Below are 27,117 nucleotides of genomic sequence, written 5' to 3' on the forward strand. Positions count from 1 at the left end.
TTTGGAGCAGTTTAAATAGGACCCATAATCCAAATCGGGCAAGGAACAGCAAGTTGTTCTTCAGCAATATTCTTGATTAAGATGATAAGAATGAAAATGAAATGGTTGGAATTACACTTCCTGAACATGCTTTTCAGTACAATCAAAATAATAAGCAGAAAATGAAGACTACACAAGGAAGTTACTAGGAATGGTTTAAGTGATCACAGAAAGATAACTGGACTTTACAGTATGAGGCATTGTTTTCTCTCTAGCCTGTACGTGATATGAGTGTTAAAAAACCTATGTCCTACTACAGTACTATTTTAAAAATAATAAAAAACCCCATTGCTCCCCTAATTCACTGCTGGCTATTGTCAAGCTTCATACTGAAAATATTGTTACAGAGTCAGATTTCCTGAATATGCTGCCTTCTCCAGACCAATAATAACTAGCATCTTAGATAGCAAGAAATATAACACTAGTGCACTATAACAAATGCAAACTAAGTTCAGTGCAAAGAACTCAGCTAATTATGTGTACATCCTCCCCGGACAGCAAATGCCATGTTTGGCACTGCGATATATCCTATCATTACAGCAGAAGGGCAGTCTGGCAATCTTTCTCTGCTTGTTGCTTCACAGAAGTGGAGTAGGAGTCGTTCCCTATGCATAAATCTACACAATTTATTACTGTGAGAAAAAAGCACCTGGCTGAGAGTTATTTGTTGACCCATGCTGCACGAAATAAAAAGTCTCCAAGGAGATGCAACCATCGCAGACAGTATCACTGCAAATTAAATAATTATTCCTCACCACACTTTACAGCTATCTGAAAGGATGTTGTAGTGAGGTAGGGCCTGATCATTTTTACCATGCTAGCAGTGAGAGAACCAGAGGAAATGGCTTTAAGATGAGACGAGGGACATCCAGATTAGATATTAGAAAATGATTTCTCACTGTTAGGGTGGTCAGGCATTGGGATAGGTTGCCCAGGAAAGTGGTGGATTCACCATGTCTGGAGGTGTTCAGGAGGCATCTGGGTCTGACCCTGGGTGATAATCCAGTGGTTATGGGGTTACGGTGGCAGTGGACAGTTGGGCTGGACGATCTTAAAGGTCTCCTCCAACCTTGGTGATTCCAAGACTCTAATTGATGAATCTGACTCTTGTACTGACAGTCAACGTCACTGTATCCCCCCTCCGGTGGTTTATGTTTTCCCGTATACTGAGAAACTCAGTCTCGTTTCCTTGCGTGTGCCAATAAGCTGCTAGAAGGATGCTTCCAGGCCCGTTATCCTCACACCAGGCCCGCGTTCCTCCTGGGCAGGAGCAGAGCTTTAGCTCCGTCACTCGCACCGCGATGCACGGTTCAAACCCCACGGCTTTGGTGCTCCCGCCTCGCTCCGCGTCCAGGCGCTCCCGCGGCGGCCGGGCCGTGGGAGCGCTGGTGCTTTCCAGGCGGAAGGACGCCCGAGCCTCGCTCCTGGGGGACGATCCCTCCCGGTGACATGCCCGGCGGCGCTGACAGACAGCTGACGCGCGGAGGAACACCGCACCGCCGCGTCAGCGGGACCATTTAGATCCGGCCGCCGCCGCCATTTCACGGAGAGTGGGCGGGGCGCGCCCGCCGCGGAGCCCCCGGGAGCAGCCGCGACCCCACTCCGGCCGCGCCCCCGCGGAGCCCCAGGCGGAAGAAGCCGCTCGCGGCCCCGAGACGGTGGCGCCCGCGGACGGCCCCAGAACCTTCCTTCGCCCGCCCCGCCCCTCCGCCTCTGGCCCCGCCTCTTCGCGCTGAAGCCCCGCCCCCAGAGCCGTTGGCGGCGGCGTGCCCGACCCGGCCCCTCGGGCCCGCCTCCCGCCCCACCCGCGGTGTCCGGGCCTGGCCAGCGGCGGTGGCGGCAGCGCGGGGCTCTCTCGCCCTCTGTCTCTCTCTCTCCCGGGCGGGCGGCGCCTTTCGGCTCTCCCGCACCTCACACCCCCTCACGGCAGTGACGGGCGGCGGCGGCGGGCGGAGCGCTCTCGCAGCAGCCTGACGGCCCCGCTGCCCGCAGGCAGGCAGGACTCCGGGCGGCCGGTCGGGCGGGCGCCCCCCGGCTGTTTCCGGAGGAAGGAGAAGCGCGGCTGCCCCCTCCCCCCTCTCCGCCTTCCTCCCCCTCCTCCTCCTCTTCCTCCTCCTCCTCCTCCTCCTCCTCCTCCCTCCCGGCCCCCCGAGCGGAGCGCGGAGTCACCGCGGCGCGCAGACGGGCCCGGCACTCGCACACACACAATGGCGCTGAAACGCATCAACAAGGTGAGTGGACGCCGCGGCTCCTCCTCCTCTGCCGGCCTCGCGTCCCCCCCCCTCCCCCTGCCCTGCTTCGCCCTTTTTTTTTATTGTTATTTTTTGGGTAGCTTTTTTTTTCCCCTTCCCCCATCGCCCCCCCCCTCCCCGCCCCGGGAGGAGACGGGCACGACCGCGGGGCTGGGGGGGAAGGCGGAGGCGGGAGGCCGGGAAGCGGCGGCTCCTTCCGGCGGGGCCGTGGCCCGGCCGGGACGACGAGGCCGCTCTCCGTGGAGCTGGGCCCGAGAGCTCGGAGCTCGGCCTCGGCCCCCTCCTGAGGGCGTGGGTCGGGGAGCCGGGGCCGCGGCGGGGAGCGGCAGGTCCCGGGGCCGCTCGGATGTCAGCGCAGCCCGGAGCCGGCTCGGTGTCGCCGCCGCTGCCCCTCGGCCGCCGGGCAGCCCGGATGGCTCTGGCCCGTGTGTGCCGGGGGGTCTCGGCGCGGTGGCGGCGCTGCCCGGGGCGGGCAGCGGCCCCTCGGCCGGGCTATCCCTTCCTCCGTGCAACTTCTCTCCCGCATTGTAAGATGGCGGCGGGTCCGCCTGGCCCGGGCCCTTTCCGGGTTCCCTCGCGTTCCGCAGTAACGCGGCGCGGACAGGCAGAGTGGCCGCCGCGGTGCCGCCCTCGCTCCGCCGTCGCCTCTTTCCGCCGCCCCGGGACTCCCGGCCGCTCGGGGAATCCATCGGCCGCCGGGGGATCGGTTCCCCCCGCGCCCGGCGGGAGCGCGCTGCGCGCCGCCGCCTCCCCCAGTTGCACAATCGAAGCCGGGTGGAGCAACTTCGCGGCGGCTAACTCGGAAAAAATGCCGAGGTGATGAAAGTTTGTTGGGGTTTTTGTTGTTGTTGGTTGTTTTTTTTTATTAAACCTCTCCCAGGGTAAGAAGACTCCCGGCCTGAGGTTGCGCTTGGGCAGCCTTAGGTTTTCTCGGCAGGTTTGAGAATTGCTGGGACGTAACGGCAAAACGCGATGGGAGTGCAGCGACGTTACCGGGAAGTCGCTGTGGGTCTGTGCTCCTTCCTACGCGAGCTACGTGGAGCGTTTACGTGTTTCAAGAGCTCAGAGGAGTTTCTTGGTCATCTCGTAGCCTGCCAAGATGGCAGAAAGTCAGTGTGTCCTGAAACCGGTTAACTCGGTGTACAAAACACCTTTTGTAGACAGTGTATAAACTTCATGCCGCCTTTTAGTCTCGCTGTAATTAAACGCAGTGCTTGTAGGCGTATTTCAGTCAATATGAGGGGTTTTTCTAATTTTTTTTGGTGAATCAATAGTTCTGTTGTCTTTGAAAATTTTAAATCCATTCCAGATAGCAAACTGAATGGATTGTACTTGAAATACGGCTATGCTCTGACAAGAATTTCAAAACAATACCTTTTGAATCTGCCATCAGAACTTGTTCCCCTGTATTAGCGGATGATATCACTTGAGTTGAAACACAGCTAGAATACTCCCTGGTATGCTTTGTCATCAGCTCATGCTTATGAAACACGTTCAGGCGCTGCAGGTAAGAATTTATTGTCAAATGTAAGCCAAGTCAAACCCCCACTTAAGTAGTAATCTGGTGGTCAGAACCTGAAAACGATTCAGCATGACTCTTGAACCAGTAAGTCATCTCTTTGACTGCAAGGTTTTGGCCTGTTGTGTGCAGTCTCTTGTCTTGTATTGGTCCTTACGTTCTGTGGCACTGTGTAGTAGCAAGGTTCTTCCTTTACCCAGTGCAAGAGTTTAGGAGTGGGGATATGATTGGGTTAGGGTTTTTCTTAATGCCTTTTTCTTTTTGTTTGTTTTGTTTTTTTGAAGATGCTATTTTTAATTAATTGCATCATGCCATGCTACAAGATGTATTTCCAAATTCACATAGAGTTCGCTGTTTTGATTTTGTATTTGCCAACCTGGAAATTGATGTTTTGCTAGACCGAAACCATTGTTTGCAAGTTGCTTTCTTTTCAGTACTGATTTCCAGTACGACCATTTACTGGAATTGAGGCTGAAAACAAAATATAGCAGGGCCAGTTTTGTAGCAGAATGGTTGTGGATGTCCTTTTAATCTTGTCAACCGGCAAAGCCAGAGAGAATGGCATGCTGTCCCTGGTAAGCTGGGATCTGCTGTCATCCTGTTGTAAGGTCACAGATCAGACCTTGGAACTCTCTGCTTCCGTGTAGTATGTTGTTGGCAGTAGATGAGAACAGGCTAAAGAGAGACCAGGACCTCAAAACCTTGTAATCACACAGAACTGATTTAGTTTGTCTTGTGGTATTACTTGTCAGGACTAGAATTCATTGTCTTCTGCAGCAGATGACATCTCGAATGCACCAGTGAAGATACTTTCAGTCTGTTTGACTGATTCCCTCTTTGTGGACTTGACATGTAAAGGAGAATAACATTTTTTATTATATTGGGTAAACCAGACTTTGAGATTCTGTTAATGTGTGTACATTTAATCTGAAGTCTGTTACACATTCAGGGTACAACAATTTATACTTAAGACATAACTGGCAAATTCTGCTTTTGACTTGAAAATGAAAGCACGTGAGTATTTATGTGCTCTGTATTGGGTTATCCACTTCTGGAACACCCTTTATAAAGCGCTCTCCAAACTGAAGTAGTTGACAGGTACATAGCCATTCCCAGAAAGGTTATTGTTATGCTGGAGCTCATCATGGCATCTGTGCCATCTGCTCTGAGGGTAGCCTGCGTTCAGTTGGCAGAACTCTACTTTCATTGACATGGCTTGCTTTGCACAAGAGTGGCAGTTTGTGGCACTAAACCTGCATTATATGGGAAAAACTGTTGTTTAAAAATGTCTTAAAATGGCCTTTTGTGGTCTCTTTGCAAACACGTGTTTCTTCTTCCCAACACCCCCCATGACAGGTTATCTCCCATGCAGGAATGTCCTGGGAAAGGTGTCCTGAGGTGTTTCCCATTGCTCCTTGTTAACCCCTTCCTGTGATTGGGTGTTCCTGTAAGCCCCTTGAGACTTCTAATTGGTTACTCTGTGAATCCTCCTAAACCCTATAAATGTAATACCCCCAACGCAGTTGTTTTGTTATGGCAAGCAAGTTCTTCTACCCCGGAATAATGTGAACCTATGTCTTTAGGTGTTTGCTTTCCCGAGGATGAAGTTCTTCCCCAGATTTTTTTTTTCCACAAATTGCCAAGAAATTCATGTTGATTTATGAGTCTGTATGTAAATGCTTGGTACATGCTGTGGCACATTGTCTTGGTCTGAAGTGTTGATGGTACCTGCTGAACACACATCCTGTAATTGCTGCAGCATTTTGGCACTTCCGCTTCGAATGATGATGATCCGGTAATAGGGAAGCATATATGTAGGAGTAGGGAATCAGGAATGTGTAACGCTGAGGAAGCTTGGGTATGTTACATCATTGATACACATCCATTTTATCACTGCTATACACATCCATTAACGTGAGGTAAATCTAAGTGGCCTAAGTGGTGATCTTGATAGGCTAAAAATAGAATTAATACAGGAGATGTATGCATGAAATGTCTGTGAAATCTTTAAGAAAGCTTGTGCCTGCTGTGTTTTATGGCTGTTTGATTAAGCATAGCACAAGCCAGCATCATTATGTTGGAATAATTTATTAGAAAATCTTAAGTGGAGTTAGCATCCTGGAAGCTAAAGGCTGAAAGGGCAAAACCATTTATTGCTACTTAAGTACAGATAGAAGGCTTCCATTGACAGTGGTGGAGGCTGAATAACTATTTTCCTCAAGGCTATAGCCTCCAGCACCATTCCTAGATGTATAATTAATTGCAACTTTAACTGCTCTTCTCCAGATGCTTATAGTAAGAAATCCTGCTAACCCTGGAGATATCCACAATATTTTTCAGAGATTGGATGTAGTATGTATCAATGAGGACTGCATGGAAATCTGCATTAGTTTAACCAAAGGTGATTCAGTTGAAGCATTATGAAGCCTGCTTATTACTTTTTTTTTATACTGCTACTTTTTTTCTTCTGAACCTAATATGAAATTAAAAAAAAAGTAGCTAGGTGAAGCTGTGTGAATAAATTGTTCTTCTCTAGAGGAAACTCACAACACTTTACTTTTGCAGGCAGTCTTGGATTTAGTTTGCTGTGCTTTTTCAAAATATCTAAATAACTTGAATGTAATTTTAGAAATAAGTCTGAGTTTGTGTGTTTACAGCCTCAGAAAGTTAAGATTAGCTAGCTAATGAAATTCAGTTAATGTAAGCTTAGTTGAAATGCTTTAAACCTTTGTGAATGCTCTCTCTATGTATTGAGTTACCTTTTTTAGGGTAGTTATGTCACCTTAACTGTTGTGAATATCCGGGACTAGACTAAGCCCTGCCTCAGGTAGTCAGTGCAGCGCAACTATTGCACCCGGTGGTTGGAAGGGTCAGGTTGAGACAGAAGGCAGGAGGTTGATTTTTAAATCATATGGAATAATGGAGTTTGGGAAGCTCTAGGATTTAAGTGTTTTTTAAAAATCAGAATAAAGTTATTTACTATCAGATGAAAGGTGTCATCACTTAAATTTTGTTTAAGATTTAGCTTATCCAAATAGTCAGAAGTAACATTTATACTATGAAATCAAATAATGAAAATGGAAATAATGTTTCTTAATTGGGTAGGATTGCTACTCTATATTGAAGTCCAGCATTTATTATTAAGGAACTGGGTGTGTTTTAAGAACTGGTCATTTTTTTAATGAGAGAGGAAAAATGATGCTTCCTTAGTTAGAAAGTTTAGACTGTGATAACTTAAAAGATTTCTCCTGTTAAATGGACATGGTGGTGGTGAAACAAGTTCTCAGTCAACACAGATCTTTAAATGTGTGCATTGGAGTGGGAGGAGAATGGGGATTGTTATCTCACTTAAGTAATTTCAGAACTTCAGAGATCAGTATTCCATTAGATGGGTACTTCCTGCATACCTTAAAAAGTGTTCTCCAGTATATTAAGGATTTAGGTGGGATAATGTATAGAGTAAAAAAGTGTCCAGCCTTTATGATCTTCATGATCATTCCAGGTTTTAGAGATGTGGGTTTGAAAGTAAGCTAGTGCTTTTGCTATTATTCCTTGTGTGAGTTTCTTCTACAGAAGAGCTGATGTAGAACTCCACAGAATGAGCTCCCTTCAACCGCCTGCACAGTCTGTAACCACCTCTGAGGCCTTTTCTGTGCTCACATTAATGGGTGAAGGAGCAGGGAAGGATGTAAACAGCTGTAAGCAGCAGCTGTTGGATCCTGAGCAGTAAACTGCCTCTTGCCAAAGGCATCTCTGTTCCTTGTGGAGGCCACCTCCAGCCTGGTGTTATCCCCTACCCATGGATGTGTTCTCTGCATCCACTGGGTTGAACTGTCCTGAGAGAGGATGGAGGTTCTTAACCTTCTCTGAGATGTCAAGTGACAGCTGGTAAGGAGGAGTGGGAAAGGGTTGAGCTTTTGTGTAATTCAGATTAGGGCATTGATATGTCATCTCTGTTAAATCTTTCTATTGCAAATATGAAGGTTTTCCCACTTTAATTGTCTGCTCTGTGTTCTCGTATAGGTCCCTCCCTTGTGCATCAAAGCTGGCAATGGGAACTTGCACTTCAGCATTAGACCTGATCTCTCAGTATAAGCTGACTTTTTTTGATGGTTTTAGGCTAAGATGCTGTAGCTTACATTGGAAAGGCTGAGTTAGAGAAATGCATTTTCTCCTGTGATTGATTTGATGTAGTAACCTGGTGGTATAATATGCAGGAAAGAAAAATAGGGTAAGAAATGAAAGCAGCAGTGTGAATGTATATATTACTGCAGTCAGTAGTGCATTTTTAAATGTTTTAAAAGTTGGTTTTATCAGAAGAGAGTCTTAAACTGTGTTGAGTTGCACACGCTGAAAAGTTTTATGAACTCCTGGAATCTAAATTTAATGCCTCAAACTCTAAATGGCAAATGCAGGTGCCTTTTTTTTAAAAAAAACAGGTTCTCTTCATTGGGCTTTTTATAGGGCACTGATATGATACATTAAATGCAGTAGTTGTGTTGGGGAAGCCTTGCAAAAAAAAATTAGTTAAAATTATATTCACAAGTTTGTGTTTATGCCTTTGGCAGCTCTTTGTAAAACACTTGGATGTACACAAGGTTTAATACTGAAAAATGAACCAAATAGAGTATTGCAGGATTCAGGGCTGAAAGCTAAATAGGTAGGGGGGATTTTTTTATTTTGTTTAAACATCATTCAGAGCCTTCTTACTAACAGTAAATTTCAGTATTAAATTTTTGTTTAAAGGAAGCCTTTGTTCTGAACCTCGTCCATTTGAGAAGTGTGATATGCTAGACATCTTCAAGATCTGCAGTTTTTTTCACTGTAATTGTGATTGTTTTTTATTCTGGTCTTAAGAAGGCAAGGTGGGAGGATTGCAGACTGCTTTGCAAATGTTACGGCCCAGTAAAAAAAAGGAGGCGTCCAATGTTTAATCCTTTCCACAAGCATCTGGATGCCAGAGTTGCAAGCTCGGTGCAGATGCTAAAGTGCTTTAGGTCTTCCTGTTGGGAAGGCACGAGGATTGTATTAAGTGCTCAGTTAACTTTATAGTGAGCTTCTCTGTAACCTGGAGTTAGGTTCGCCAGGTGCTCGTCATTTCTGTGAGCTCTTCTAAGTTTTTAATACGTACAAGTGCCTTGCTTTAAGACAGTATTTCCCAACCTGTGTTGGCCTGTTTGAGTAATAATGCCAAAAAATTCTCTTAAATGAGATAAATGCAAACTTTGTTTTTCCTTTTAGGCTTAGTTTTAGTTTCTTCTTGCCTTGAATAATGTAGAGGGATCTTCTGAATGACAGTTTGCCAGCTGAGCAATGACCCCCTACTTCAGGATGCAGTCTGTTGATAAAGATGTTTTTAAACTTTTTTTAAAAACTTTTTTCCCTTTCTTTTTTCTTTTTTTTTTTCATTTTAAACTTTAAGACCCTTCTGGACATCACTATTCTCTGGATAACTGAGGTGGAACTCAACTGTAAGAGCAGCTGTGTTTTGGTGGTTTTTTTATTGTTTTTTTTCTACCCTGTTGTCTTGGTGTGAGCTGATTTTTTGTGTAACTGTATCTAATCCTATAGACAAGCCCTTAGTTTTGCATCTCTATGACTTAGCTGTTAAAAACACAGAACAGTTTTGAAGGGTAGTTACACAAATAGCTTAATATGATAGGGTAGTTGTACACTGTAGGTAAGCTAGTGTAATCATTCCCACACAGTTGTGTTCATAGAATATACCCCTTATGGTATATTGCAGTAGCTTTCACGTGCATCTTTGGATTCATACAAAACGTGGACTGTCAAGACAGCTTTTTAAAAGGAGAGCTGATTTTCAGAGTTCATTAGGTTAAATAATTAAATTTCAGAATAATAAACTGCTTTTGAACAGTGAATTCACTATGCTGGTTAAAGACATGGTGTTACTTGTTAGAATATTAATTTGATTACTTTGTGTTACATAGTTTTCCTTTCTGTACATTTCCTTGAGAACATGGAGAATTCTTGTACCTTTATTCAGAAGATGCAGGCCTGCTGAGGTTATGTGCTCCATTAAGACTGCTTGTCATTTCTACAAAAACCTGTCCTGTACTCTGCCACTCTCCAAAGTCATTGTTTGTGTAGTCTTGGCAAGCTTTGGGAGGCTCCTGTCACACTGAGTCCAGAGCAGGGCACGTACCAGGTGCAGCTTCTGGTTGGTGTGTCAGAGGCTGGTGGCTGAGGTTCTGCTGTATGTCACTGCGCCCTCAACAAGCTGCAGGGCAGCCTGCTGGGGAGGCTCTCGGGAAATACTGCCAAACACCTGCATCTAACAAGTACTTAAGCTAGCATTTATGGGAAATTGTCTAGCACAATGCCAAAATCACATTCCTGAGTGCGTTATGTTGAATATAAACTTCTTTCCAACTGCATCAGTTTACATTTGTCTAGATTGTCCCTCCGATTCCCAGCCATTCTGTTTCATTTATCTTGATGCCTCTTGCTGCTTCTCTTGTGGCCTGTTTACACTGGTTACCCTCCTCTCTTAGGGCTGTATTGTAGTCCTGGGTTACCGAACCAAAGATCAGCGTGGTTCTTGCAGGAAAAAACTCCCAAGTAAAAAGAATGCTAAGTTTCAGGGTCCAATATTCAAAAGCTTGGAAATGCCAAAATTAAAATAACCGGCTGTCATTGAGTGGCTAGGTAGTTAACCAGTGCTTCACTTCACACTTCTCCCTTCAGTGTACTTTAGTCGGTGTACACAGCCCTCATTCTACAGTGAGCATAGGAGTGTTTTAATAAGCTCTGTTTTCAGGTAATTGTTATAATACCTCAGAATTTATGTGTGTAAAGTAGATTTTCTTCATCTTGAGTAAGACAGCTGCTGTGGTTTTGATTATTTTGGGGGAAACAAACCATACTTTTGAATTCAAAGCACAACTACAGGTGTGTAGTTGCCACCTTTTTTCTAAGTTTGTTCTGAATGCCTTTAATGAGGGACCAGGGAAGCAAGGTCTGTAACTCAGCTCCTTTTCCAGTTGGATCTGTCCACTACTCTGCAAAACACTGGAATAAATAGAGAGCCGTTTTAGTTGCAGTAACTCTGAAATCTGCCGAAAGCCATTACCTGTACTGTACCCCTTCCAAATCTCAGAACAGAGGAGAAGAGCTGTAGACAATACTCTCATTCACAAAGGGCTTGTGTACTGAAAGGTAGGTTCTTTGAAAAGATAGTAGGTGGTCACCTGAGTAGTTTGTATCACAGTCCAAGTACACAAAGTTACTTTAATTACAGTTATGCAGCAGTCTGGCATTTCCTTCCTTGAGTGCAAGGCTTAAAAAATGAGTTATTTTTATGTTTGTCTTCCATTATACCATTATGATATTGCTGCTAGACATTGTACAAACAATATGCAGAGTGTAGCCTGAAAAATTCAGTACTAAGGGCTGAAAGGAGAACCATGAAAAATAGAAGCAGAATAACCGAAATAGGGAGAATCACAACTGTTACATTTCTGGTTGTGTTTTGGGTTTCTTAAAAAACCTTTCTGTGCTCTTTGATCCTCACTATTTTCTGTGACTAGCCTTCGTGTGCTTCCTCTGCATAGTTGCTCTAATGTCTTTTTTTAAATGACAGAAACCTACATCTTTCTGTATCTATGCACTGTCATTACACACTAGATTTATCTATTTATTGTTAGCCAAAAGGCCAGCTTGTTTGAAACTGATAATTTTCTGCTGGTATCATTTGTTTTGTGATGTGTATTATACCATTGCTTTCTTATTCTGCTTAGAAATCCACATTCAGTGTCCTTTCAAAATGTTATTTTCTGCTTCCAGGGGTAATTAATTTCCATGCTGAAACAAATGTTTCAAATGCAGGTGTGTGGGATGAGGCAGTAGTTCTTTGCTGCTTGACACTCCTTAATCTTCAAACAGGCTTAAATGTTCTTCCCCTCCCTTTATAGCTGCTTCCAATCCTTCCTTCTTTTTTAAAGCTGTTTTCAGCTGTGAGCTAATGAGTAAAACTAATGCAGTGATGAATTTTGGGATGCTTAGAGTTTGAAATATCCTGTTTGATACAACATTAGACAAGCAGTCAAGTTAATAAAGATTGATTTTTTTTTTTTATTGGCCTAAGTGTTCTTTTTTTTCCTCTTTAGTTGATTTGTTTGTTTGTTTTTTTCTTTTGTTTGTGGTTTGGTTTTTCTTTGTTTTCTTTTGTTGTTGTTTTTTTTTAATTTCTGATTTAACTGCATATCACCTTTCATGGCCCTCCAAGGAAGAACAAGTTATTGTCTGGAAAATTAAAGCAAGTTAACTCCATTTTTTCCAATATGCTTTCTCAACTACAAACCAGAAAGCTGCAATATATGATTTTTACAAGTAGTTGTGTTACAAACCAATATTAAATCTCTACAAACCAATGTTAAATGTAACCGAGTTTAAGCTCTTGGAGGACAATCTTCAGTCACTGGTGGGAGTGATCTTCTGCCACCCTGTATTTAGTTTGTTGCTAGTACCTTTAAAATTAAGGCCTGGCTATTCTAACTTAAACTAGAAACATGTAGTAGTAGTGCCACAGACAGTATGAATTCTGGCAAACGGGAAGAAAAGAAGCCAACACAGATGTTGGTCTGTTTGATACATGGCAGGAAGGCAGCTTGGTAGGCACCCGGCTGTCGTTTCTTACAGAATTTGCTGAGACCTGAAAGCTTTTGTTGTCTTGCACCTGGATATTTGGATGAGATATCCCTTACTGTTCTTTAAATTATTGTTTGAGGGTCTTTTTAGCAGCTTTTCTGTCAAAAAAGACACTTGTGGTCTATAATAGAACATAGTCCTGCATTCGCACTCACATGTCAATGTTTTGAATCATCACTTGAAGCATAAGCCATGTTTTCTATGTTATATACAATTATATTTCTGCAAAACAAGCAGATTAGTTAGCCTTTATAAGCATATTTTTGAAAGTACTGATTTGGGTTCTCACTAGCTTTCTAATGTACAGTGAAAGAGAAGAGAGGAGATTAAGAACGGGGCTGTTTCACCAATGAAACTGCATCTTGCTAGAAACTTTATGTGGAACTGGCAGAAGGCAATGGTGCTGAATTTATGTTAAAGCAGATCTAACTGTTGCAGTGGCAGGTACTGTTGCCATATTTCTAGTTATCTCTGTTTTCCAAAACTCTGTTAGAAAATTGTACATGTATTGCTTCTTGTCTGTGTTACGTTGCTGTTGTCCTCTAACAGTAGCATTGACACTTACTCCTTAAACAGTGTTTAAACCTGTAAAATGCTGAGTGACTAATCATCCTGGTGGAGAAGTAGGAGCTGTTGCAACTTTATATTTGGAAACTGGGACACAGAAATGGTGACATGCTGGAGCTATACCGGAAACCTCTGGCAGTGACAGAGACTACTAGTCATGGTTGTAATTCAAGACTAATCCTTTCCGATAGGCAATAGCATGTCACTCTGTACCAAATTTGGTTTATTGTCCCCATGTAAAGTCTTTCACATTTACTTCTTGGGAGTTTTTTTTATTTTTTTTAAATCACCTAAAAAGTGAAAAACTGTAATGACTGACTCCAGGAAAATGTGGGTTCTACTTTGGGGATTTTTAAGAAGGTTTGGGATGTAGCTTAATACCCCTTTGTAAAAGGAAAGCACTACTGATACCATGTGAATGAAAAGAAGCAAAGTTGGAGAAGTAGGTATGGCAGTAGAAGAAATATGAAAAGCAGAAAGCTCTTATGTGTAGAAATGCTACAGAACAATGCTTGGGAACGTTTTTTAATTCTAAAATACTAGTTAAACTCTGCTTTGTAAAATTAAACTTAATGTGGTCTTTACCTTCTTGGTGAGAAATGGGTAAAAGAGGGCAACAGTTATGAGGTAATTTCTTATAAATTATGTTTTTAAATCGGCTCATGGAAATGATGAAGCTTAGTTTTGGTGTCAGATCTGTTTTTCAGATTAAATATTTTTTTGTTATAGAATCGTTGCTGCTGATTGATGAGAAGAAAAGTAGGTTTGTATTTATACTAAGTGGGAAGCTTTAAAAAAAAAAAAGCTCCTCCTTTTCCTTTAACAAAATGCTTCAACTGCACTCCAAATATCACAGCCCACATGCCTCTGCTTGTTTAGTTTCCAGTTATTCCAGTTTGCCTGTTGGATTTAGCAGAGTTGTAGCTTTCAGGAGGTGCTTTTTAAAGTTACCGAGAGAGAACTTTCCACTCCCTTGTGACAAAAAGCCTCCCCTCTGTGTGTAGATGTGAAGTGTCTCTCACTTAACAGGGAGGCGAAGTAGGTCTGGTGTTACTGTGAGCCAGGGTTTGCTTCATGTTTGCCCAAGTTCTTCCACAGTCTTTCACACTCTGCTGAAGCAAACAACTCTACTACAAACTTTACTCCTCTGACCATAGTACCCAAGAGAAGCAGATACAAGAGTGTGCTACCTCAGCCTTTTTTCCTTTCCAAATTTAGTGGGCAAATTTCTTGCCCTGTGGGTGAAATGCTAGGTGGTGTATCATGTGCTCCTAAAATTATCTGTATATTGAACTGCTTTGATTAGCACAATTAGGTGGTTTTGTTGGGGTTTTTTTTGCTGAAGTGTTTTGGGCCAGACAAACTTCAGTCCTTTCATTAATGAAGGTCACTGTTTGTTTGTTATCTAGAACAGTTCAAGTAGTTAAAAGCAGTAACTCTGTATAGACATATATTGTGAAATTACTAGAGTCTGGAATATTCAAACTCGTTTGTTTCAGCTTTTAAATTATTTTTAGTACGACTAAAGGGTTTTTTGCACAAACTTTTCACTGGAACTTAATAAATTTACATCTTATATTTGTAATGCTACTTATCTTTACTTTTCCTAGTTGAATTACTGACATACTCTAATTCTCCTGCTGTGTTAAAATATCTATTTTTATCTTGAGTACTGAATTCTTGTTTCTCTGAAGACAGTAGTACCTTTTGAAGAGCTCTCTAGTCTAATGCACATACCTCTGACAGTCCACTTTTGCTGATCTTTTCTCATCCTTGTCTTCATGCTACTCAATTTCCTAATTTTCATAAACTGCATGAAGAGCCTTTTCATAGTTCTTAGTCTGTGTGATAGTAAAAAAACCAACAGGATCTAAATGTTCTTCCAGGATTAAATCAAAGAATGCAGTAGTAACTATACAACTGCATTAAAATAATATTTGTGTCTTATCTCCTTATTTTGTTGCTATAGCTTACTTTAAGGAACATGATATCTTTTTTTCCTCTCAGATTTTTGAAATGATTGATCATTCTTAGAAGCTTTCCATATGAAACTTCTTTTACATATGGACCTAATGAGTGATATTTCATAGAAATAAGGGACCCTCAGTAGTTACTGGAGAGTGTAGAGAAATGTATTCTAAGTGTGTTTACTGTGATGATCTGGAAAGAGCTGTTGCCCACGTTTTAAGTAACAGCAGCAGTGAAATGAGCTGTAATATTAATTTCATTGTGCCATTGCTTATCAAAACTGATACAATCTCAGTTTGTAAAACAAGTCTGATTCCAGTGCAAAACCGAAGTCTTGTTACTTGGAAAGTTCATGAGAATTCACACATATAGGAAGGGGAAATCTGTGACTAAATTTTCTTGGTGTTTTGGGGGAAGGGGATTGGTGTGGGGTTTGGGTGGGGTGGTTTTGTTGTTTGGGGCTTTTTAGTTGGTTTTGGGTTTTGGGGTTTTTTAATGTAAAGTACAGAATTTGTGAAACATAAAGGATGCACATTAGGATCTTCCCAGACAAAAGTTAGCTGTCCGGTCCCAATCTGCATGTGTTTCCAGCATAATAGGTGTGCCTGGGCTTCTTTACTGTCTGACAAAGTTTTTAATGACTTTTAGAGACTTGCAGGAAAAAAACTGGTGTGGTACTGTTAAGATATGGAAGAAGGGATGAAGGTTTTGCCTTTTCCCATGACTTCTAGATACCTTGACAAATGCAGATTTATAGAAGCTCTTGAAGCCATTTTTAGATTCAAAGGAGAGCAGGGAAGAAAGAAGGTAGCTGTTACTTGCTTTAACTGAAAGTGTAAATTTAGTTTTAAAACACACTGTCCAAACAAATGACTTGTGGAGCATTAAAACAAATTAATGCAGAGCTTCTTTGATTCCTCACAGCGGTATTGTTACTACACAAGGAATCCTCCATCTGAAGTTTCTGTTTTCATTCCCTCTGGAATGGGGGAGGGAACTGTTTCTACAGCTCAGTTATTTTGAATTTTAAAGGCATAATTGCCTTAAATGTGAAGTTTAAAATAAAAAATACAGTTATTTTTCCTGATTCCAGCACTTGTCAGCCTCTTGAATTTTCCTGTCTATTCTAATCTGTGCAAGATAGATCCCTGCTGGAAGTAGTGGTTAAAGTGAAACTGAGTTTCAGTGGGGGTTTTTCTTTCTGTTCTGAGTTTTAATGTCAGATGTTACATACATAATGCTTTCTGTTTCATGAAAACTCATCAAAACTCATCAACAGCTTTCCCTCCTTCCACTTCGGGCTTCTCTAGCTAAGACTGAGTCCTTGGAAATTTTCATCAGAAAGTGGTTAAACTTTGCCTACTTCATGATTTGTGTCCTGTTCTCCTTTCTTCAACAGGAATGTCTTTATGGTAGTACTTGGAAAAGCACAGTCCTTGTAGCTCTTCACCCTCATAGCTGGTTTTTGTGCTTGTTGTCTTTTATAAAGACATTTTTTATACTGATCTAGTGGTTCTAATAGTTGTTAATTGCACATTCTCCTGTGTCTGTATATGGAAAAACTGTTAAAGGTTTTTGCTAGACATGAAGTGAAAATTACTCTGTTTGTGTTTCTGCTCTGAACAGTATGTTTTTTTGTTTGTTTTTTTCCTAAAGGAACTTAGTGACTTAGCCCGTGATCCTCCAGCACAGTGTTCAGCAGGTCCCGTTGGAGATGACAGTAAGTAACTTTAAGATTTCTGTTTTGCTCTGCTAACTCAAAGCATATCATGCATAGATAATAATGCGGAGTTTTTCTTTTGTAGTGTTTCATTGGCAAGCCACAATTATGGGACCTGTAAGTATTCTAATTCTTGTGAAGTAATATTAAGTGAGTAGTTCTTATTGAGAAAAAAACTGGGGGGGATTGATTTACTTTTTCTTTTTTTAAACTCTTCTTATCTGACTTTAGTTCTAGAGGTGTTTCTTACAGTAGCAGAAAATGAGGGAGGGGAAAAAAATTAATTAATTCGTTGCTGCAGTGTTTTATGAGGACATATTTCAGCTGAGATGATTTCTAGAGCAACGTTAGATATACTATCACTTAATATCTAGAAACTGTGTTTGCATTTAACTTTTTCCGAAGTTTGAATCTAGTATGGACTTTACAAGGAGCTGTTCCTAATGTCAGGAATTAGTTGAGATGTTTTTGTGTAGATCTTAGAGCAAGGAATCCTTATTTGGTCTGGTGTCATACGCTGAGATCTGGAATACTTGAAGGATAGCAGGGGAAAAAATTCACTGAAATGTGAGGTTTTAGTTATGACTGGAGGAAAAAATTCTTTTTTACATGTTCAATAAGCATCTGAAACCTGAATGTGGTTCTTTCCTCATTAAGGAAGCAAAACGTTTGCCTTTAATGAAAACATAACATGGAAACACTTGACATCTGGAGTTCTCAGGGCTGGTTATCTGTATTGAAAAAACAAAACCTTGTGTAACTTGCGAAGACAAATAGCAGATTCCAGTAGACCTGCAGCCACAATATGATGCTTCTGGTGAGGCTACAAAGTAGGAATTAAGTATCAGTGATACTGAATGGCCCTGACTCTATAGCTACAAGTGTGTTATTAGGAGACCACAATGGAAAACGTGCTTATTAGAGGTTCACCTGATTGGAAAAATATCTCTTCATCCCAAAGTACCTGGTCCTCATTGATTTTGACTAGGTACCTCAAAGAGACAGAATTGTTCAATAGCTATATTCGTGCTTAAATGGCTGGGAGTGTTTTGCACTATACTGGGTATGAGGAATCTGTGTGACTGGTGTCTGCATGGTCATGAGGTATTAAACATTGGTTGAATTTAAACTGAGATTATTATTTTTAGTTTCTCATTCTGGTTTAATAATGTACAGCTCCTTTTTTCCCCATGTGGTTTTTGTGGTGTCAGGTGGTCTGTGTTCCTGTTTCCAGATCGGGCAATATCCTGACAGAAATGTGGTGTTAGTAGTTTTTGTGCTCCTGTGGTGTTGTCTTTAATAACCAACAAGGATTGTAGAACCAATCATCTGGTCTTCCACCTCTACAGGCTCTGATTTTCTTGGATAGGTGTAAGAGAGCTTGTGTTGGTTTAACACATTCTGAGAGGAGCTTCTGTATTTGCTAAAATGTATCCCCAGAATATGTGCAGTAAAAGGATTGTTTTTTTGGTTCCTCAAGGCCTCACATGGTATCTATTAACCAAGTACAAGAGGTTATATCTTGATCACTAGATTTTCATCAGAGATTGGATATGGGTTATAACCTGCTTGTTGGCAGGTTTGAATCCCTTGTTTTGCGTTGCAGATTGTCATTTTCTGGTATTTAAGTAAGATGTAGTTATTTCCTTACATTGGTGAAATGTTTTGCAATTAATATGAGAATTCAATTTACAAATAATGCAGAAGGGTACTGTGTATGTTTCAAATTCATTTTCCCTAGCCCTGAATTCAGAATTAAAGGCATAGTAGTCTTCAGGTTAAAGAATAAAATTGTTAGCTCTATTTCAGAAATTTAGTTGTAGTTTTACTGTCATCTTTTTTACTTCCATATGTTGCTTTACTGCTAATAGTTGACACCTGAATGAATTATCCTCATAATTGTTTCCTTGGACAAAGGAAATGTAAAATACTATTCAATACCACATTAGAGTGAATTTCTAAAAAAAAGAGAGGAAGAATTCACTTGAATCTTTTTTTTTTTTTGGTCCGTTTTTGTTGTGCTGGTAGGGTGATGGGGGTTTTTTGTTTTTTCTGTTGGGGTCTTTGTTTTCTTTTTTCCAAGGAACAAGGAGTTAACTGTGTATTCCGAGGTTTTCTGAAGGGCTGAGCAATTCCTAAGCTAAGGACAGAACTTAGAGGGATTGGGAGTCCATGGCCACTCTTTACCTGGATTGTCATAACAAATAAGCTCCAAACACAGAACTGGAGGATTTTGAATCTGATGAACTCTGTTAACATTACTTTTTGGAGTTATCTCAGAAGCATTTAAATGCTTTTGCCAAGTAATCTTGAGTGGATTGTCAGAGAAGCTGTTTTTTATGAAGCACTAGCTTGGAGAGGTCCATACAGAAAGTGATCTGTATATATTCTGTATCGCTTACCTTAGGAAGTAGTAACTGAATTTTAATCGCATCTCTCTTGTACTGGTGGATTAAACATTTGAGTTGTTTAAAGAAATTTCCTCTCCTTTTATTTATTTAAAAAACAAGATCTTCAGTGGTATTTAGTCCTAAAGATGATAATAGGAGAATTATTTGTTTGCTTTGACAGAACGACAGTCCATATCAGGGTGGTGTATTCTTCTTGACAATTCACTTTCCTACAGACTACCCGTTCAAACCACCGAAGGTAGGTATTGCTTTCTAATTTGTGAAATTGGTGCTTTTTAAAGAACTGAGTACAGGACAGAAATTGTCAGTCTCGGTGTTGTAATATTGTCCAGTTCTCACTTCTTTTCACACATTCTTACAGTATATTAGATGGCTGGGTCCCATTCTAACTACCACAAGAATGGGTGTGTTAGCATATATTTTATGAGCAAATCCATATGTATGAATTTGAAATGTCTTGGAATGATATCTGGGGTTATTTCTGGTTTTCTTAACTGATAGGAAAACTCATTGGCTTTACTATAGTGTTACTTAGTGTTACTATAGTAGAGTTCTCGCTGAGGTGACTGTCAAGTGTTAGTGTAGTTGTTTGGATTGGTCTGTAGGAATGTGACGCTATGGGTAGGGATTAACTTGCTGAGTGCCTCAAATCGGTGAAGAGGTTATCTGTTAGAATTTGACAGTAATTGCAAAATATGCTCTTTTTTTGGTAGCCTTATCAGCCGCTACCTTTGTCTTCCAATTTTCAGTCAATATGAAAATGTACCCTTGGAGTGACTGCAGTACTTGAAGTTCCTTAGCTGTGTGACAGCACTGTTACTGTGGTTCAGGCACTTCTGTTGAGTGTCTTCATCATGCAGGCAGCTGTGATTAAAACACAGCCTTGTACTTGCCCTTGCTCTGTTTGAAATAGTGCCTGGTAATGGGAGACTGAGAGATTGTGGCTTGGGCGCATTTCCCTGAATTTGGTGCAGTTTAACTGCTTGATCCTTTTCTTTTAGAGTAAATTGAATTGACTAAAAGCTTTACTGAGAAGAAAGGATGCCATCACTGTCATCGTAGACCAAAACACTTTTTTTTTTTTTGTTTGTGTTGCAGGTTGCATTTACAACAAGAATCTATCATCCAAATATTAACAGTAATGGCAGCATTTGTCTTGATATTCTCAGATCACAGTGGTCTCCTGCTTTAACTATTTCTAAAGGTAACTTTCATGAACAAGAAATGTTTCCAACTTGTACTGAATACAGTGCTTTTAGTTTGATAATGGTGCCTTACTGCATTTTTAGTGGATATCTGTTTTTTCTAACACCTCCTGCTACACGGCTGTTTAAGGCCTTGTCTGGCCACTTGCTTCAGTATTAGCAGAGTTTGCTTCATTGGTCCCAGAGGAATCTGCCTGCATTTGGATTGAATTAGGCCTGTGGTGGTGTATTCGAACTAAGGCTGAGAAACTGCTTGTTTGCAGCTGTCCATGTAGATACACACGTGCATATTAAATTAAAGATTAAATTAAAGTCAGTTTTTAATAATGAAATTTGCATATTTTTTGAATGTCTAAAATAACATGCAGAGTTATCTTGACATATCTGTGGTAGATGAATAAAACTGGTTTTTATATATGTTGCTTTCTGCCACTGTGCACTGGCATTGTATTACATCATGAACAAAACTTTCTGATCCTACTTCAGGATAAATTGATGTTCTGTTGCAATAGAAGATTTTTAGCTTTCCTCATTTTACTATAGTAAATAACAGATAATTCTCAAATACTTTCATGATGATCAAATTGTTTTGCCTCAAAGCCACTAGTCTCTATGGCTTCAAAAGATCCATCAGAGACCTTTTGTCTATAGAACTTGTAAATCCTGTCTGTCCAAGGAATCAGTTTGTGATTTGAATGTGGATTCCCTATATTTTAATGCTTCACTGTTTTCCTTCAAAACTGCTGTGAGAGTAGGAAATGAAGTCCTCATAGTTGCCTTAGTTGCCTACAACAGTGTTACTCTTTTTTACAACATACATGTAGTTTTATTCAGTGCAGACCAGGGTGTTGTTACCTTACATGCAACAGATAAAGAAGTCAGTCTGATTTAGAAAAAAAATAAATTTAAATTTGAAGATTTTCTAGTGTTAGTGATGAAAACCATGGATATGCTGGTCATCAAAGTACATAATGTGCTTTTGTCGGCTGCTATGTTACATCATAGTGCAGGGGACAACAGTGCTGTTCTCATGTGCTCACTGACAGCTGTAACTATTGGGAAATAGGAAACAAATAGTTCTTACAAACTTTTAATTTATTCTGGGCTTTTTACTTAGAGCGAGTTACAGATATATTTGGCTGTTTATCAGGAAAATACTTCTTAGGTTCTCTCCTGTGGTGACATTGTGCTCGTGTAAAGATCTGTGTTCCATTGTTTGAGATTGTTGCTCCTGTTTTGCTATTGAGAATGTTAGAATGTTTTTGTTTTTTTTTACAGTTCTCTTATCCATTTGTTCACTGTTATGCGATCCAAATCCAGATGACCCACTAGTGCCAGAGATTGCACGTATCTATAAAACAGACAGAGACAAGTAAGTACAGAGTTGCACAAGACTAGTACTTTAACAGACTTTGTAAGAGTGCATTGTCAGACAGCAGTTGTGTTTAGTGAGCCTTTTGTGAAAATCCGAGATGGAGAGGACTTGTGTGTCAGAGAAGTGACTGTTCTTGGTAGTGCATAATTTAAAAACAGAGGAGCTGAGCAGCTTTGAAGTTGTGGGTGAAGGAGACTATCTTTTTCTCATGTTGGGAAGTATTTTACAGTATATATTGCCCATTTTTTTGCTTACTGCACATAAATAGAGTATAGTTAGATCTTTATAATGAAGAAAAGATAGCTGTGTGTTTTTGGTGCTTTCATTTGGCAGCAGCTTGGCCTATAATTGTGGTGCTCCCCTTGAAAACAGGCTGCAGAACTTTTTTTCCTATCTGTGTTGCAACAACTTTATTTTCCTGAGGTACTTTTAACATTTTGCACAGATAGAATCATTAGTTTGGTTTTTTCATATATATATATTAATGCTAAATACATTTGTCCAATTAGGTACAATAGGTTAGCAAGAGAGTGGACAGAGAAATACGCTATGCTGTAGGGTAAGAATATCTGCACATTATGGTGCATTTGACAAAATGGAAATTTGTCAGCACTTGGGTGCTGCATGCTCTAAGCACTGGATTAACTAACAGATAATGGATGCACCAGTTACTGAACCTGGAAATTTAACAGCTTGATCTGTGATTAGTGTGTAATATAGTGACTAGTCACTATTTCTCACAACTACTGCTCTTGCATGGCCCCAAAAGAAAAGTTAGTATGGAATAATTACTGAGTTCTGAACCAGCTTGTCAACTTGTTCTGGTAAGTATTTACCCAGATTTTGTCAGAATTTGGTTCAAAGTGATGCATGTAGCGAGACCTCATGAAGAGACATTGGTGAATTTAGACAATCCAAATTTCAACTTTTTTTATACAGCAGTGTCTGTCTTCCACATACAAAAAATAGGAAAACATATGGGGATTATGTTCTGCCTGTATAGTTGAAAATTAACTTCTTACTGACAAGCATGGAGTTAAGTGAAAACTAATTGTCAGTTCAGTTCCTGTGGAAGTAGTGCACTTCAATGTCCTTTAAAAATTGTTTGAGCAGTGTATTTGTGTGGAAAGAGAGTATTAAGTGTGAAGAAATGTTTAGTGTTGTTTTTCCTTAAAATGGGAAATTTGATGTTCTGTATCCAATGATATTATTAACCAAATAATCTTTACTTATGGCATGTGATACAGTGTAATCTTACCTAAGAGCAATATTTAAACAAAATCCTCCCTTTGCATTTCCCATCCCAGATAGTCTTTATTCCTTCCTCAGTCATTTTCTCACAACAGACTTCTGGCAAATTTGCTTGTCATGAATTTCAAGTTTTTCCTATAAATTAGAGAATATCCTAATTTGTCTACAGAAGGAATTGTTCAGGTTTTTTCAGTTCAGGTATATCTTAGTACAGAAAGAGAGTTCTTGTAGTGTAAAGAGAATAGGGAGATAGGGATAAAGTTATACTTAATCATAAACTGTTTAGGAAATTTTTATTTTCATGCTGACATTAATTCACTTCCTGTTTTTGTTTGCAGGTACAACAGAATATCTCGGGAATGGACTCAGAAGTACGCCATGTGATGCTACCTTAAAGTCAGAATAACCTGCATTATAGCTGGAATAAACTTTAAATTACTGTTCCTTTTTTGATTTTCTTATCCGGCTGCTCCCCTATCAGACCTCATCTTTTTTATTTTTTTGTTTACCTCCTTCCATTCATGCACATGCTCATCTGAGAAGACTTTAGTTCTTCCAGCTTTGGACAATAACTGCTTTTAGAATCTGTAAAGTAGTTACACAAGAACAATTGCCCAAGATTCAGAATTTTTTTTTAATGGAGCATGTGTATTATGTGGCCAATGTCTTCATTCTAACTTGGTTATGAGATTAAAAACAAACATTCCTCACTGCTCTAACAGATACTGAAGATATCACCTGAAGGGGGGAGGGGAGATGGATGTTCAGTTTTCTCCCATCAAAGAAGTAACATTGCTGTAGCAACATCCATCTTGTTCCAAACCTTCCAGTGTTAGAGAACTGAGGTTTTATTATTTACTTTTGCTCATAACTGATGTGTCTGGAGAATTGGTACTGAATCTATAGCATCAGCAGAACAGAAAATGTGATGTATCTTATGCATGTCAATAAAGGAATGACCAGTTCTTGTTTTACAGAGAATGGAAATTGGAAGTCAAACATCCCTTGTATTCCAAAATAGGGTTTAAGAACATTTTTGTAATTCATTTAAATTTTGTTAGGAGGCTTGGAGCTATTAGTTAATCTGTCTTCCAAAACACTGTTTAATATAGCACTGAATAAATGATGCAAGTTGTCAATGGATGAGTGATCAACTAATAGCTCTACTAGTAATTGATTTATTTTCTTCAATAAAGTTGCATAAACCAATGAGTTAGCTGCCTGGATTAATCAATATGGGAAACAAAATCTTTTGTAAAAGCAAAGCTGGTTTTTGTATATACTGTTGGCATTTGCCTCATTGTTTAACATCAAATAATGATGTAAAGTTCAATAGAGTGAATCTTTTGCCATTTTCAGTTATAATGCTCAGTCTGTTGCAGGTTGACACATTGCTCGGCCTGATGTATGCAGAATTAATAAGCTAACATAGCAGTGTAGCCGTAGTAGTGTGCTACACTTGGTGCTGGGAGCCCAGCGTTCACGGATGGACTTGGGACCCAGCAGATCTGAAGTGGTGTATTGTGGAGATACTTCCTGATGCACCCGCGTTTGCTGACTGAGAACCTTTTTCTTCACCTTGTACACTTGACAACTGAAAGATCTTAATGTGGGAGTAATGATGAGGCAAAAAAAATTATAAAATAAAGTACTGTTTTGATGTGGGAATTGTCATGAGGCTGTGTTGAAGTGACTTTACTATGTGGGATGTTCGTTACCATTGAAAAAGACTTGTTCAGCCATGCTGCCATTTACATTGATGACTATTTTAATGCAACAGACACTTTCTTCATGTCAGGTGACTAAACGTGAATAAAGACTCATTGCTATTGGATTTTTGTTCTACAAGAAACATTGTCTTGTGCCATTAGTTTATCTTCGCAGCAACAAGGGCATTATTAAACATCCGACTCTCCTCTTCCCTGCCCTCTTCCTTCATATTTTTTCTTGTTTAATTTTTTTGGTCTCCATTCTTAAAATCCATAGCTTAATTTTCTCTAGTCCTGTACTATCACTTTATTGTGCATCTGTGACTTCTCACTGGCACCACTTTTGCACTGCTTATAGTTATGTACATTCTGATTCCTTGTCCCCACATGGATGTGGAAAGCTAGATGTAAAATAAATGTTAAACCTTAATTTTTATAAAAATTTGAACATGTAGTTTGCACATGGTTTGTTCGGGTTCTAACTATGAAAGTGAACTTATTTTCAAGTCTTGAAAAGTCTAGTTGGCTTGAAATTTAGAAACCTGGGCTCTCTTTAGCAGCGTGTGCCTCACAGAAGACATTCTAGAATTTGCTTTTGAAGCTGCCGTTCATGCAGTATTTCTGCTAACCAGAGATTTTTGCTTACTCCATATTGCTGGAAAGCTGCCAGTAGAATTATAACTGAGGTAAAAGTTTTTATTTTTAAGCTTACAAATGTGCTGCCCTCTTTTTTTGTAATTGTAATTATTTGATGCTTATTTGTGTTGTTATAGCCACTGATATCGCTTACCTGATCGACTAGAAAGGTGGTTTTTGAGATATAAGGCACCAGGCTTTATGAAATGCAAAGAGGTGTGGATGATGGTGGGTCAGGGAAGGAGAGGGTGGTAAAATTTTACATGGAAGATGGAAATCTTGTTTGGACCACTACATGTTTCTTTTTTGCATCCGTCATTGACCCTCTCTGGTAACTTTCTGTAATTAGAGTGTATGTTGATGAAAGGAGGGTGAATTGTAGATGTTATATATACATGCTGAAGGTCATGCAGAGATTTAAAATCTCTCTGTGAAGTGGGAAATGACAGGTGTTTTGTCCTTGGAGCAGTCTCAGTAGTGTCTCATGCAGGCTTCCTGCAGAAGTTCTGTTTGGGCTTGCTGTTCAAGCAGGGGGCAAGGGGAGGAGCTGATAATCAGGAGCCAGTAAGGTGATGATGAAGAATTCTAAGACACACAAAACTAAAACCTTAATTAGTGATGACCTCAATGAGTAATCTACCTACTCAAAACCACATTCAGTCTCAAAAGTACATCACGGATCTTGATTCCTACAGAACTAAAAGGTTTATTCCAGGATGATAAATACCGTAATAGCTTCAGAACACAGGGGTAGCTCCATCCTAAAAGAACTGGATTAAACAAAATAGCTTTTTTTTTTTTAATGGCTTTCATTTGAGAATATTTAGAGAGAACAAAGTGTCAAGCCAAGGCACTTATACATATAGCAGGGAAAGGAAAGGGAGTGTTCATTCTGGAATAATTTTTTTAAAGATTTATTGCTATGTTTAATTGAGGTTTCAGTTTAACAACATGATTCCAGTCAGCTTATTGAAATTTCACTTGAAAAACTGAGTGGTTTTAAGTACAAGTGTCTTTTCATGATGCAGGAAGAACTGAGCTGCGGTACTGGTTAGGGATCTTTCCTTTTTTTGCCTGTCTCCTGATGCACACATTATCTTCTGTGTTGGTTGAAAAAAATGAGTATATAGAATTTTTGCATATGTGAGTGAAAACGTGCCACTCAGTTATGCTGTGCCATAATTTTTATATAAAGATTATAAATGCTAACTTTTTCTGAGAAGTCTGGCTTTAAGCAGACCACAACAGCAAGCTTTGATTGCTACAGGAGGCACGGAACTACAGTCTGGCAGATGATAAAGAGACAACTAGTTAGTAAATAGTTGTGCAAACGTACCACACTGCTCCTGTCAGATCGGATAGTTGCTTAAGCAAAAAGGAGTCTGCGCTAATAACAGATAACTTGAGGGTTTAAACATTTACAGCCAGAAATGTTCTAAATAACACTTTTTAAATTGTATTCTTCTCTGCAGCCTCCCCTCAGTTGTTCTCCCTAGCTGTTTTATTTCAAATCCTTCACTACCATAAAAAATAGTATTTTAGCAGGCATTATCATCAGAAGCAGATGCCATAGGTCCATCACGTAGCTACTGATGCACAAGAAATCTGCTGTCCACAAGTCCCTAGTAAAACTTAAAGCATAGTTGGAAATCAGCTGGAGATTGCTTGCTGTGTTTATAGCTGTCCAAAACATTTCAAAATCACTTGGTTTTCCCTGATTTGTGTGTAGTTTTATATATGAAAATGAGGCTAAGACAACCATCTCCATTATTTAAAGTAAAAAATTAGCAACAGA

General features: G+C 40.2%; 1 protein-coding gene across 3 annotated transcripts; it reads left to right on the forward strand.

The window, feature by feature from the left end:
* The first annotated feature begins 1,644 nt into the window (after positions 1-1,644).
* UBE2D3 (ubiquitin conjugating enzyme E2 D3) lies at positions 1,645-25,131 on the forward strand. 3 transcript variants are annotated; one of them, XM_017838053.1, is made up of 8 exons: positions 1,645-2,270; positions 16,672-16,735; positions 16,821-16,852; positions 19,307-19,384; positions 20,245-20,350; positions 21,630-21,723; positions 22,236-22,285; positions 23,316-24,896. In XM_017838053.1, the coding sequence occupies exons 1-7, from the start codon at positions 2,247-2,249 to the stop codon at positions 22,282-22,284; spliced, it is 447 nt and encodes a 148-aa protein (XP_017693542.1). In that variant the 5' UTR covers positions 1,645-2,246; the 3' UTR covers position 22,285; positions 23,316-24,896. The 3 variants fall into 3 exon arrangements, with proteins under 3 accessions (XP_017693542.1, XP_017693543.1, XP_017693544.1); XM_017838055.1 differs by lacking the exon at positions 1,645-2,270 and adding an exon at positions 3,015-3,107; XM_017838054.1 differs by lacking the exon at positions 22,236-22,285 and having other exon boundaries at positions 23,316-25,131.
* Positions 25,132-27,117: the final 1,986 nt, after the last annotated feature.

The sequence above is a fragment of the Lepidothrix coronata genome, unplaced genomic scaffold (genome assembly GCF_001604755.1).
Source record: "Lepidothrix coronata isolate B3197 unplaced genomic scaffold, Lepidothrix_coronata-1.0 Scaffold322, whole genome shotgun sequence".
Lineage (NCBI taxonomy): Eukaryota > Metazoa > Chordata > Aves > Passeriformes > Pipridae > Lepidothrix > Lepidothrix coronata.

What these genes read in the sequence shown, in the direction of transcription:
- UBE2D3 (XM_017838053.1), top strand. Translation starts at nt 2,247, where the DNA reads ATGGCGCTGAAACGCATCAACAAG. An exon ending in CGCTGAAACGCATCAACAAG is followed by an intron (nt 2,271 to 16,671) that starts GTGAGTGGACGC and finishes TTTTTCCTAAAG; the next exon opens with GAACTTAGTGACTTAGCCCG. An exon ending in AGGTCCCGTTGGAGATGACA is followed by an intron (nt 16,736 to 16,820) that starts GTAAGTAACTTT and finishes TTTCTTTTGTAG; the next exon opens with TGTTTCATTGGCAAGCCACA.